This window comes from Sesamum indicum, linkage group LG6, assembly GCF_026168435.1.
Source record: "Sesamum indicum cultivar Baizhima isolate 11 linkage group LG6, ASM2616843v1, whole genome shotgun sequence".
Classification (NCBI taxonomy): domain Eukaryota; kingdom Viridiplantae; phylum Streptophyta; class Magnoliopsida; order Lamiales; family Pedaliaceae; genus Sesamum; species Sesamum indicum.
Genome location: NC_142662.1, coordinates 7,595,639 through 7,609,095, shown reverse-complemented (window position 1 = coordinate 7,609,095; position 13,457 = coordinate 7,595,639). Strand labels below are relative to the sequence as shown.

Here is a 13,457-nt window from a genome sequence, read left to right as displayed (position 1 = left end):
TGAATGTACATATATATTATTTTTACTCAAAAGCTTAGGTAATGATTCGTCATTTTTTTTTATTATAAAAAGATTATCTATTAAATTTTATTTGAAATTAAACTAATGAGTACTATTTATAAAAGTATTTTAAATTTTTTTAAAGCAAAATATGTTAAGAAATAGCAGATTATTTGATTCTAATAATATTACACCCATTTTAGTCATTTTTCAATAAAGGCCTTATTATGCCAAACACCCTAACATCTTATAAGTTTTAACATTTTATTTTATCCAAATATTTTAGAAGCTTATTTTTAAAATATAATCCAATATTTTATAAACTTCTAAAATATTTTATAAGATATAAGAGCTTATAAGATGTATTAAAAAAATTTAGTCAAAAACCCTCTTAAATAAAATAAGGGAACAAAATATCTGTGTAAGTAGTGAAAAAATTATTACAATATAATTGAGTCGAATTAATTATATAATAAGTATTATATTTTGTTACGTCACTTATTTCAATTGTACGGCAATAAAATATTATACTACAAAATATGGGCACTCTAAATTGTGATATCAGGAATTTGCCGAATGACCCCTAAGAGTTTGTGATTTCCGTAAAAGCCCCCGGAAAAATTGCCACTTCTAGAAGCATTTTCAGTAGAAATTGTAGAAAATTGCAGCAACATGGATCGAAACCGAAGTCTAGCTAAAAGCGCGTGAATCTTCCAGAGACTTCAATCCAAAAGCAGAACTTCTACCCACAAGCTTATTCCACACACATCCGCGCAGTGAATTTCTCTTTCTACGGAGAGGCTTGCGTTGTGAGACATCTAAACGATGTCGTATTTGCTGCCGCACCTTCACTCCGGATGGGCCGTCGATCAGGCGATCCTCGCTGAGGAGGAACGCCTCGTCATCATCCGTTTCGGTCATGACTGGGACGAAACCTGTATGCAGGTCGGTTTTCTTTGCTATTTTACTGTTATATACAGAATTTATTTCTCTTTTCAGAAGTTTTGTTTGTTTGAGTGAATTTCATAGTAAATCGGGTTTTTTGGACACATTGCTGTTGAGTTCTAGGTTTTCTTTGGGGTGTTTTTGCGATTTTTGGCTGCATAGTTGCTGCAATTAGGGTTGTATCAGGGTGATAGTGAATTGGAAGTTTTGGATTATAGTATGAAGCTTTATTCATGCTTCCCAAATGTTGCTGGGGAAATTGGTTAAAAGTGGGAATGCGTAGACTTAACTGATAACATCAATAGTATATTGTTGGTTGTATTATGAACAAGTATTGTCGTGATGTGCTGATCATTTATCTTGACGATTTGCCCATCATTGGTAACTATCACTTTACTAGCCATGATCTCGATTAATTTAAATTGGGCGTTCCGCGATATGAATACAAGTTCTATGTAAGAATGATATTTTTGACATTAAATAAAACTAGAAAATGCACTGATCACTGCTCTTCAATATTGTTTTTGTCCGTGAATTACTGTTAAGCCTTGTGCTGCTCCATGTTATGTCTTCCACATCTACTTAGGTTCAAGGTTTTTTTCGTAAATACTCATATGATATTTAGTTGTTCACATGATTAAGTTTGGGCTTTGTATTTGATTTCTGTCAACTAATGATCATGTGTCTTCTCTTTCAAGGTTTTTATGGTGGTGTCTATTTCTGTTGGACTGCAGCTTGAAATATGTCCCATTATGTACAGTTTACTTATGCACTGCTGGTTATTAGCTATCTCACTTGTTTCTTCATTTTAATTTTCAGATGGATGAGGTGCTGGCTTCAGTTGCTGAGACAATAAAGAACTTTGCTGTGATATATCTGGTGGATATCACAGAAGTGCCAGATTTCAATACTATGTATGAGTTGTACGACCCTTCCACTGTCATGTTCTTCTTCAGGAACAAGCACATTATGATTGATCTTGGCACTGGAAACAACAACAAGATCAACTGGGCCTTAAAGGATAAGCAGGAGTTTATTGACATTGTTGAGACCGTGTATCGTGGTGCCAGGAAGGGCCGTGGTCTAGTTATTGCGCCTAAAGATTACTCTACCAAATATCGTTATTGAGTTTGGCGTATCTCTTTCAACAATTGTATGGCATTATTGATCTTCAATAGCCCATAACTTGAGCTTGTAAGCTGGCACATTTAGCCTAATTGCTCCAGTGACTGCAGTTACGTTATGCTTTTGGGGGTGATCGGCGATGATGTACGCATAATTGTTTGTTCAAACTCTCTGCTTATAAATGAAGCTTAGGAGAGTATTACTGTGTATGAAACTCAAGAACACATCTTAAAACTTGGCCTTCGGATGCCGATGTGATTGTTAAGGGTGCTAGTATGTTGCCTTTTACTGGTATGTGATTTAACGTCTGTGGAAGTTACCTATTCATAGTTATTCTCCCATCAACTAGGAAGCCTTTGATTGAACCTTTATACTTTGTGTTCTGGGAGATTGTACCACTCCATTTCTTCTAATGGATTCATATGTAGAGTTAATACTTGGAGAGTGCGATTATCATGGATTTTCCTTTGAAACATATTATCAGGTTGGCTAGCTAAATTGTTTGGATTTAGTTAATTTATTAACATAGAATACGTAATCAAATTAAACTACTTAACTATGCTAAATTTGAAGGTTTTTAGAGAAAATATTCTTTGAATAATGAGAAGGTATGGAATAATGTTGCCAATGCGTCGTCAACAAAGACTGGATTAAATTTTAACCGGATCTGGATCCACCAACAAAGACTTTAAATTTATAACGAGTGCATCTGGCTTTGAAATGACAAGAAAGAATTATCATGAATCGGGTCGGACCCGACCCAGTAACACAAATCAATTGTAAGCCCATTTTATGTTGGTAGGAGCCCAAATTTGATTGGGCCTATCGAAACCCTTAAAAAGGAAATCTCCAGCTAATCTCTACTAGGCAACACTCCTCTTTCACCACTGCAAAACCCTAACCTTTCGCCGGATCTCACTGAATCTCTCTGTCTCTCTCTAGTCAATCATGGCAAGCACAACGGAACCCACTACTCTAAAAAGGGAAGAAGAAGAAGAGGAAGACTCAAAGCCAGCCGCAGATGACGAGGATACCGGGGCTCAAGTGGCACCGATCGTCAAACTCCAAGAAGTTGCAGTTACTACTGGCGAAGAAAACGAAGATGTTCTCCTTGACTTGTTAGTGACCTGATTCTCGATTTAATTTGATCTAAAGTGCTTATTAACTTTTTCTTTGCTAGAATTGGTTTATGGTCTGGAACAGTTGATGAAGCAGTTGAAGTTCGATTGTTTATGCAATTGATGCAGTTGTTGTGGGGTTTCCAATGAATCGATGCAATCAAATTGAATTGACCAAAATATGATTTTGGTTTCCAGGTTTTATATGAATTGATGCAGTTGATGAAGTGGGTGTCATAGTGTTGTCACTTATATGTCGTGATTGTGTTTGAGATGTGTAATTCTTTTGGTTGGATCATGGATGGTTTGTGATTGAAATGAGTTGCGGATTTACTTCAATACTTATGCGCATGTGTTTTATAAGGTTTTTTTCTTTTTCCTTCTCTCTCTCTCTCCCCCTCTCTCTCTTCTGCCTTGGAAAGTGGGCTTTTGAAAGGATCTTGAATGAATTGATTGAAGCAGATTTGGATTGTTTGGTCTTTTTGCAGTGTGAATGTTGTGGTGGTGATTGTTTTGAGTTTAGTAATTATCATTGTTAATTTAAATCTTTTTCATTGTAGGAAATCAAAGTTGTATAGATTTGACAAGGAAGGCAACCAATGGAAAGAGAGGGGAGTTGGTACCGTGAAGCTACTCAAGCACAAAGAGACTGGCAAAGTTAGGCTTGTTATGAGGCAGAACAAGATCCTTAAGATCTGTGCCAATCATCTTGGTCAGGAAATCATATCCTTAATTTTTGCAGTAGTACATTAAATTTTGGTTGCTGTGTACTTGGCTGTTTTATGTTTCTCTTATACATATGTTCAAAGTGGGTTTTTGAGTTTTGATGTTGGTTTTGCAATTGTAAATGTTGTTTTATTGGTTAAAGATTCATGATGTGTGATGGTGAGATGATCCGCTTGGCTACCAATTGAGTTTTTTCTTTCTACTTGTAGTGCTACCCACAATGACGGTTCAAGAGCATCAGGGGAACGACAAGTCATGTGTGTGGCATGCTGCTGATTTTGCGGATGGAGAACTGAAGGAGGAGACTTTCTGCATTCGTTTTGCCTCTGTTGAGAGTGAGTTGATTCCATATTTTATCTCCAAACATGAATTTAGTTCTGCAGTGTAGCTAATTCGGGTACTGATTCTATATATTAGTAGTAAGCCTAATGGGTTTATATGTTAAGAAACTTAAAGCCAATGAATTTATTGTCTAGGGATGGATTTATCTGTTTATAAAGATACGGCAGTACTTTCGTTTTATAATTACCTTCTCTATATGTTCTATTTTTACATATATATCATAGTTGAAAAGCCTTCAGCTGAAAGTGAGGATCAGTTTGGGACGTCACTCAACACAGCATATCACCAACTTGTATTTATTCACAAACCTTGGCATTAACTTTAAATGACTGTCCTTGTATAATCTATGCGCTGTTGGGGTGAATAAGCAGTGATCTTGTTGCATTAGGATGTGAATTAAATGCCTAAGGGTGCAAGTGCAAGTTCATCATTCATATATTTTCTTCCCCCTCAGATGCTGCATATCATTCTGGGTTAAACCTGTATTAAATTTTGCCTCTCTGTTTTCCTTTTGCTTCAGATTGCAAAGCTTTCAAGGATAAGATTGAAGAAATCACTGAATCTCTGGCAAAGGACAGTGGAGAGAGTGAAGAAGCTAAAACTGCTGCCAGTCTTATTGAAAAGTTGAGTGTTGAAGGAAAGGATAAAGAAGAGAAAAAGGAGGCTGAAGAAGCACCTTTAGCCTCAGAAGGGAAGAAGGATGACAATGCGAAGCAGGAAATATCTGGCGATGGGAAGTAACTATTTGATGTTCTTGTCTGGGTTTTTATCGACAAGGGTTGAAAAATGGGTAATTCGGTGAACATAAACCGAGTGCCATATGTTATGAACATATAGTGTATTTCTTATTTGGTCTGCTTGATGTTTCCTGGTTGGTTGGTGTCAATTGGTGTGTTTGGAGTCCCAGAATGTGTTTTTATATTTTTGTCATGCCCCTTTTGCTGCACATTTTGTACTGCGAGAATTTTAAACAGGGTTCCCCCCCAGCGTATATCTTTATCCTGAGATTATAAGGTTTTTGCTGCACTTTGGATTCTCAAATATCTTTCTCTTTTCTTTTTTGAATAAGGGGTAAAGTAGATCCATCCTTGGAGATGCGTTCAACTTGCTGCCTTTTTAAGAGTGGAAGGATAACTGCAGTTCTAAACGTGGGCTTCATTCTATCTCCTTAGGCACGCTATATCCTCTGTGGACGAGGAACTCGTTATGGTACATACTTGGATCACATTATATGCAGCTAAAAGAACTCCGACCACATTTAACAGTAGTTGGCCATTTATTGTTCAAAACCGCCTGTTTGTTTCAGTAGTTGGCCATTTATTGTTCAAAACCGCCTGTTTGTTTTCGGTCCAAACGCCCGCCCTCTTGCCAATTTAAGGAATAAAGTGGGGAGGTTTAGGTTATCGTCGTCCCCTACATATATCATTGGCTGTGGTATCACAAACCTGGTAAGCAGACAATACCAGCGACGAAGAGTTTAAGTCTAATGTTCATGAAACTGTAATTTCTTTTTCCCCTAAAAAACATAAAATAATAATGATAAAATATCATATGAAATAAACTTCTTCCTTAACACAGTGAAGGAGTATCTGGATAGTTAGGCATCTAGTAAATATTTGGTCAGAAAACTGCCACGAGAGAGAGCAAGTTCCCTCGCAAACCTGGGCAGCCAGGACCAATTCCCACAACCTACTCTAATTTCATATTACAGACTTCTCTACTAGTAAAAGCATGTTTATGCCGTAAAAGTAGACAAATTTATGAGCCAACATACTGTACAATTGAGTGATGCCACTACAGAATTTGAGGCAGCCATCTATCTCAGTTTGAACGCTGAAAGGGGCGAGAACCTACAAATATACAGGCATTCGCCACCATCCTTGATAACATTTTCCAATTTCCAAAACCGTTGGAATATCAGTACTACTGTGGAGACATATCATCATCCATTGACGTGATCATTTGTACATCTGTTTCCTCAGGTGTTCCTCTCCTCAGTTGAGTACCCATGGAATCACCTATCAGATACATTGATTTACTCGATGTTCATGCAACAAGTCTTAACTAGCAAATCCAATCTTGAACATGCATCTTACCAAATATAGAATCAATTGATGGTCGACTTGGTGATGTACTTCTCGAATGATCTGCAGCTTAAACTCAATATAAGGATTTTCTATGCATATAGAACAATTTTTTCAATATAAAAAATAATAATAAAAGTCAGAAACAGTCTCTAAATATTAGGTAAATTGTTTTTTGAAATAGAATGTTCAGGTAGCAGTCATTTCGAGAGACGTGAAAATGAAGTACTATGTGTAGGGAGCACTTTGTTGAAAATATCTGCTGAGGTGTATATGTCTAAGCCAGGTCTAGCAGATATATATATATATATATACAGAAAACTCAGGGGTAATCCAAATCCTTGCCTGATGAATATCGCAGTGCCTTGACAGCATCAAAGTTCTTGTATGTATAGCCCACAAAACTTAAATCTTTTGGAGTAAGATGCATCTGCTTGATTAAACATGAGTAAAAAAGTCATTTACCTTGCTCATTCCTAAGCATAAGAAAAGTAAATCATTAGAGGAAAGAAGATCATCTTATGATAACAGCATTCAGAAAATTGCCAGAACAAGCAAAATCAAAATGAAGCACATAATACATAAATAGCAGGATTGTGCAACAAATAAACTTAATATACATAAAGAAAGCAAAACCTTTCGTGAGGGTCCTGAGCCAGATCTTGTTGGTGTTGGAGGATCCAACTGTAAAAGACAATGAGAAAATTGCATCAGTAAGTCTACTAAAAATAGAAGAGACTACAGAAAGCACTTGGCATAGGAACATCAAAGACACTGAAAGATGATAATTGTATTCAAGAACGCGGCACATGTTCAACGAAAACACAATAGTAGAAAATATGTAACCGGTTCACTACTAAAGACGTCTTCAAAACTTGAGATATCCCATTATATTCCAAGTCTTAGCATGGACGAAATTTCTTCGCGCAGATTCACAGTACAAATCAGAAAATCACTGGGTAAAACAGAAAAAGGAAGAATCCATTGCGCTTACTCCATAGGTCTAAAATTAAATAAGAATCACTATAATTTGATATTTGTGAGTATTTGTCTTAATTGTAGCATAGATAGCATAAAATGTAATAAAGCAAAGATATTAGGGTATACTTCATCAAACTTCATAAAGTTCTGGGTGTCCAGCTCCCCATTAACCTCTGGTTTAAAGGCTGCTTCCATTTCATATAGTTTATCCCATTCAATATCAGCAAACCAAGGGTGTGCCTGCATGCATTCGTTCAAAATTTAAGTGACAGAAGAGGGGGGACAGTGAAGAATTATGTAACACCCAACAACCACAAACTACCTTTATCTGGGCTGCGCCTCCAGTTCCAAGCCTATGTTCCACATCACAGAGTAACCTACAGATGAGATCTTTTGCCTCGGGGCTCAATTTGGTATCTTCAGGAAATCTCAGGTGATTTCTCCAATGAACAATCTGGCAAGTATTTGTTAACCGTATCAGATTGCAGATGCATCAACAATAATTCTAATTCGTAAAGAAATATGTTGACATTTCCATTTTATTATATAGCTAAAGGCCCACAGGCAACTTTTGTGTGATAAACCAACAGAATTTACAACAGTTAGCAAATGGCTGATACCATTCTTGTTCTCACTCTTGCTAAAGATGAACATACACCAGCAAAACACTTTGTGAATGTCATGCATTCATAAAACTCTCTCAGCTCAAGGAAGCCATGATCACATACATATATTTTGTATGGTGGCAATTCTACATCTCTTCGATTAACTTAAAAGACACAGACAGCAAATGGGTTATTCAAAGGACAATAAGCATTTATCAATGTACTCTGCTGAAAAATGTGAGGACAAGCAGCCGCAAGCAGTTGTGAGTACGTGGGGCATAGTGACTTGGTATTTGGTCTTTCAGATCAATGTGGCAATCCTCCAGAGAGTGGGCAGATGCAGAATCAACCTAAGAACGGTTTCGTGCAATTTTGAGGAAGTTTATGACTAAGACATTAGGACATTGAAAAATTAGCATGCACTTGTGCAATTTCAGCGGCTCTTAGCGCATTGTATATACAATTATACATATCTTCCAGTTATTGCATTTAAAGATGTAGACATGTTGTAGTACTAGAGAGCCATCAAGATCAGAGAAAACAATTGAGTTGACATTATACACAAAAAGATATACCTTCCTGCAAGTGGTCATAGGATCATCAGAATAAAATGGGGGGTAGCCAACAAGCATCTCATACATAATTGCGCCCAGTGACCACCTGCATGCATGTGGTAGTAAAAGTGTATAAGAGACCAACAGATTAGCACAAGTTTCCACCTTCTGTGGCTTCTAGTTCATAATGCAGTATAGAGAACATAGACTTGTCAAAGGGTAGGGTAGGGTCTTACCCTTCCCATAACTTTCATACCCATACCCTATTCAATGGGTAGAGACCCCTACCCTACCCTAGACCCCATTAAGTAAGCGGGTATGGGTAGGGGTCTAATACCCTAAAATACCCATTGGTATGGGTAAAGGTTTAGTAATAACTCAAATTTAACTTTCTAATAAAATTAATTGAAACTTAACTTGACGACCCTAAGAGAATGCATGTAGCCCTGAATGCTAAAGTCATTGCTAACACTTCATTATATAGATTCAAGCATCAACATGTTGGTTGTAAATTGTGATAGGTGCACGTCTGTTCAAGAAGGCTCACATCGTGCCATTCGTCTTTTAAGTTATGCACCATGGAAAGTAAAACATATAGGTGACAAGATACAAGCTAAATAAATCGTGTACAGACACATCTTTTAAATTGATAGACGTTCTCTAACACATAAATTATAAAAAGTAACTGATGCAATAAGATGAAAGAATAACACGTAACTGACCAATCACACTCCATGCCATATCCCTTCTTCAACAACACTTCTGGAGCAATATAGTCTGGCGTACCCACAGTTGAAAATGCCTTGGAGCAGAAAACAGATGATTAAATCATGTACTAGAAAGCAATGAAACAGAAGTCACCAGTTACGACACAACTTAATGAGATCTATCGAGTGCCTTCCTATATAAAGAGAAGATGAACAGAAGGTTCCACGGAATTAATTACTAGACTAGATATTAGGAAAACTCTTCATATTAGAAGGTTCTCTGTATCTCTCTTTAACCCATATCAAATCTTAGATGGAAATATCAGCTAATAAAACAAATATTAGAAAGAATAAATTAAAACTCAACCAAGCAATTTCTGAAAGAGGTTGCGACGAATTACAAAACAAAAGGAATCCGTGCAACGTGTTCTCTCCTTATCTGATTGTCACAGAGCAAACATAACTAATGGACAAGGCCCTGATCCAATGGTTATAAAGGAAAAGGTTAGCCTCCAAATTCTTTTGACTTACCAACTTTCTCCTATTCATCTGCCAGTGTTGAAGTTGCTCACGAGGACTCCTCCAATTACTTCCATTTGCCGCATCAGGAAAGTGTCCATCAATGTCCATTGGCTCCCTTATATTCTCATCATCCATGGCTTCGTTCTCATTCACTGTAGATAAAGTTCTACAATCAAGTGGTTTGCAAAGACCAAAGTCTGAGAGCTTCATGTGACCATTCTTGTCGAGCAGAAGGTTGTCTGGTTTGATATCCCTAAAGAGGAAATGAGAAGAAAAGTGAACATGATAAAATTGATCTTCTATAACATTGAAGAGGGCCCAATTCTCCAGAAAAGTAAGTATCCAGACTCTAGTTCATTGAATATTAGATCATACCCACCTATGAATATAATTATGCTTGTGAATGGACTCAATGGCGAGCACACTTTGAGCAATGTAAAATTTAGCCACACTTTCAGAAAGCGTGTCTTCTCTCATCAGCAGAGTCATCATATCACCACCAGGGAGATACTCCATGATTAGGTATAAATACTCAGCATCTTGAAAAGAGTAATACAACTTAACTATGCAGTGGCTGGCCACTTCTGCCAACAGGTTCCTCTCTGCTCTAACATGTTCTACCTATGAAACAGAACAGTTTCAGATGTCAGTGCACAAGCACTTCCAGAAACTCAGAATGTGGGTAACCATGCCTCACCCACACAAGGAAAATGTAAATGAAAATATATAAATATAGATCTCTCTCTCTCTCTCTCTCTCTCTCTCTCTCTCTCTCTCTCTCTCTCTCTCTCTCTCTCTCGCTCTCGCTCTCTCTCTCTCTCAATATATATATATATATATATATGACACCTTTTGAATTTATGTAAAATGTTGAAACCTTGAGAGAGTTGAAATTTCTCATTGGTCATAAGGAACCATGTAGGAAAATTCATAAAAGACTAATAAGAAAAAGAAAATTCTGCATGTTTGATCAATAAAGTCACCTGTCCTCTTGATACCATTTCAGATTTCTTCAACTTCTTCATGGCATAAATATTGCCTGATTTTTTCTCCCGGCATAACCGTACCTGTACTTTCAATTTTAATCAGTAGCAGAGAGAGCAACCAAAAATACAGATAACTGCATATTCATCAGATGAAAGAAGAGGTCTATATCTGTTCGTGGGGAAGCTGGATTTGAAGTTGAGAATATAGTTTGATATACAAAGATGGCATTAAAAATTGCATTTTCATGATCAGTAATATATTAGAAACCATTTTAAACTGCGATGGAAAAAGATAAAGATGCTGCAAGTCACCAACCTCGCCAAAGGCTCCACGACCTATGATGGTTAGATGTTCAAAATCATCTACACATATCCTGTTCCTTCTCAGTCGCATAAACTCCGTTTCCTTTCGTTCTAAATCTTTAAGTAGATTTATCTGTTCCTCTTTGGGCACATCTGAAGATGCCAACTTTCTTTCTAGTATCCATCGCCTGGAATGAAAAACATAAAAGTTTTGGGAATTTTTACAGCATAGCCAAATATCTGGAAATGTAAATTTAAAGTAGAGTTGTTGGTTGAATGCTTTAGAAAACTTCAATGGTTTTGGCATAGACTTCAGAATTTACGTGAAACATGGAAAATCCGTCGTATTTGGATAAAAAAGGTCAGATTGGATATGGTTTCTCACTTCACACTCTACAAGTGGAAAAAACTAAAAGCAAAACACATGGGAGATATACATCACATTAGGATCCAAAAAGCCGCTATAAATGTCATCGCTCGCTTCCACTTCATGACCACAATGTAGTAAAAGGGGTGGCTAAAATTAATGTCTGATGGAGCTGACGTAATGAACTTTGTTGACAATCAGAAGAATTGCATGCCAAAATTTGGTTATTAATGTTCATAACTAATTAAGCCATACATGCTGTTCTAAATGTCCTTCAATTCTTTTAAAGTCGTGTAGAACTATTCATGCATAGAAAATCAGTTATAACAGATTACAACCAGCATAGACTCTTATAAATCTCAGTACCTTTTATGATATTAACTCACTTAAGTACATAGACTCTTCAAATTGAGCTCACTGCATCCATAAATCACTAGAAATGAAATCCTTCAAATTCAAATAAATTTTCAGAAGGAAAAAAAGAAAAAGAAAAAGGAGCACACACACACACGCAAAAACACACATAAATTCACCATCTATACATGCATTGGATTGAGGAAAATTCGAATCAACCACAACTTTAACCGACTTACAGAATAAAAGTCCACAGGCCGAATTTAGAAAAAAAAAAAAAAAAAAAAAAACTCGAAGCAGGCACTAGATCTTGTAAACGATGAACTTAAATCACAACGCGAACTAATTAGTTCAATTTTTACTATACTCGACTACATTTCTAAGTCAAAAAGTCGCCACAAATACAAGCACATAGCTCTTTGTTGATACACATATGTATATTGTATTTATCTATAACAATACCTCTCCTTTCTTTCTTGTATGCTTTTCATCTGATTTTTGTAGTGATTCTCGATGAACTGTTTGGCAGCGGCCACTTTTTCCATTGTCAAACTTGAACCCAGAATTTCTTCTCCCCCCTTGTTATTATTTCCTTCTCCATCCATTTTCGCTTCCCTTCTCTCTCTAGATTTCCGCTAAGTTTTCGTTTTCTCTCTCTAAACTGTCTGTGTATATATAGACAATAGTTGTGTCACTGTGTGAGTGAGTGAGCGAGCGACTGTGTGTGTGTGTTTTGTATTTATTGCAGGAGCGAGAAAGGGAAAACCTCAGCAGCCCCTCGGCGTCGTTTTACTTCATCAGCTCGTACTTTCGGAAGGATCCCCTACACTGCATAATTAGTGGCACCTTTCTGCTGAAAGTGATTGTACATCGACACTTTTGGGGCAATATTTAACACAAATATTAATATTGATGCCGCTTGCTATGCAATTAATATATCTTATTATTCATTCTGATTTTGTATAAATTTAATAATTTTATTTTAAAAATACATCTCGCTAGAGAGAGGGACTTTGAGACTTATAAATCACTCAAATTACTCGTTTGCAATCAACGTGGGACACTTACCTATATCAAATACAAATCTTAATAAGTGATTAATATTGACAACTACCTATAATATTTTTCATGTAATTACTCTAAAACTACACTTCACCCTTTTATTTATAATATTATCTTATGTTAAATTTCTCAATAATATTAAAAAATAATAATTCAAAAAATAATTTGTGTCTCGTTCTCTCTCTCATAACGAGAGCATCAATTCTAATTTATTATAATAAAAGATAAAAAATTACTATAATTATTAATTTTCACAATCCAACAAGTTTCTTCTCTAAATAATAACTATCTATTTGGGGAAAAAAAAAAGAGAAAACAAATATTCAAACTTATTTTATAAAAATTATAGAATCAATAATACGTAAGATTTGAAAGAAAAATACATTCCTTGGGTGGTTTCATATGAGCGATGTACAAGTTAAAAAATGACAGGGTGTAGGGAGAGCGGTTGTAGCGGATTGCTACCCGGGTCACAAAAAGGGTTGGATCTGGTGCAAATGACAGGTCCGCTCTAATCTGGACTGACTTGGCAGCTCCCAATTTTTTATAAGTTTGTCTGTCTGATAAGGGTTTTATTTTATTAATTTATCGTTTTAAATTTTTCATAATAACAATTATACTTTGGAAAGGTGTCGAAATTACATTCAATAAACTATGCCACATAATGAACTATTAG

The 13,457-nt window shown here is 36.2% G+C and overlaps 3 protein-coding genes across 6 annotated transcripts; 2 read left to right on the top strand and 1 right to left on the bottom strand.

The window, feature by feature from the left end:
• Positions 1-668: 668 nt before the first annotated feature.
• Positions 669-2,358, top strand: LOC105164647 (thioredoxin-like protein YLS8). Its single transcript, XM_011083347.3, has 2 exons — positions 669-945; positions 1,765-2,358. The coding sequence occupies exons 1-2, from the start codon at positions 826-828 to the stop codon at positions 2,071-2,073; spliced, it is 429 nt and encodes a 142-aa protein (XP_011081649.1). The 5' UTR covers positions 669-825; the 3' UTR covers positions 2,074-2,358.
• A 568-nt stretch (positions 2,359-2,926) lies between these two features.
• Positions 2,927-5,282, top strand: LOC105164648 (ran-binding protein 1 homolog b). Its single transcript, XM_011083348.3, has 4 exons — positions 2,927-3,188; positions 3,749-3,900; positions 4,124-4,249; positions 4,777-5,282. The coding sequence occupies exons 1-4, from the start codon at positions 3,019-3,021 to the stop codon at positions 4,995-4,997; spliced, it is 669 nt and encodes a 222-aa protein (XP_011081650.1). The 5' UTR covers positions 2,927-3,018; the 3' UTR covers positions 4,998-5,282.
• A 526-nt stretch (positions 5,283-5,808) lies between these two features.
• Positions 5,809-12,558, bottom strand: LOC105164649 (AGC (cAMP-dependent, cGMP-dependent and protein kinase C) kinase family protein). Of its 4 annotated transcripts, XM_088881567.1 has the most exons (14): positions 12,486-12,558; positions 12,182-12,384; positions 11,012-11,186; positions 10,693-10,776; positions 10,089-10,330; positions 9,719-9,962; positions 9,203-9,282; positions 8,502-8,586; positions 7,644-7,775; positions 7,448-7,561; positions 6,977-7,024; positions 6,686-6,770; positions 6,353-6,403; positions 5,809-6,274 (listed from the first exon to the last, which is right to left on the bottom strand). In XM_088881567.1, the coding sequence occupies exons 2-14, from the start codon at positions 12,322-12,324 to the stop codon at positions 6,180-6,182; spliced, it is 1,578 nt and encodes a 525-aa protein (XP_088737693.1). In that variant the 5' UTR covers positions 12,325-12,384; positions 12,486-12,558; the 3' UTR covers positions 5,809-6,179. The 4 variants fall into 4 exon arrangements, with proteins under 4 accessions (XP_088737693.1, XP_088737694.1, XP_011081651.1 ...); XM_088881568.1 differs by lacking the exon at positions 12,486-12,558 and having other exon boundaries at positions 5,809-6,253; positions 12,182-12,472; XM_011083349.3 differs by lacking the exon at positions 12,486-12,558 and having other exon boundaries at positions 12,182-12,471.
• Positions 12,559-13,457: the final 899 nt, after the last annotated feature.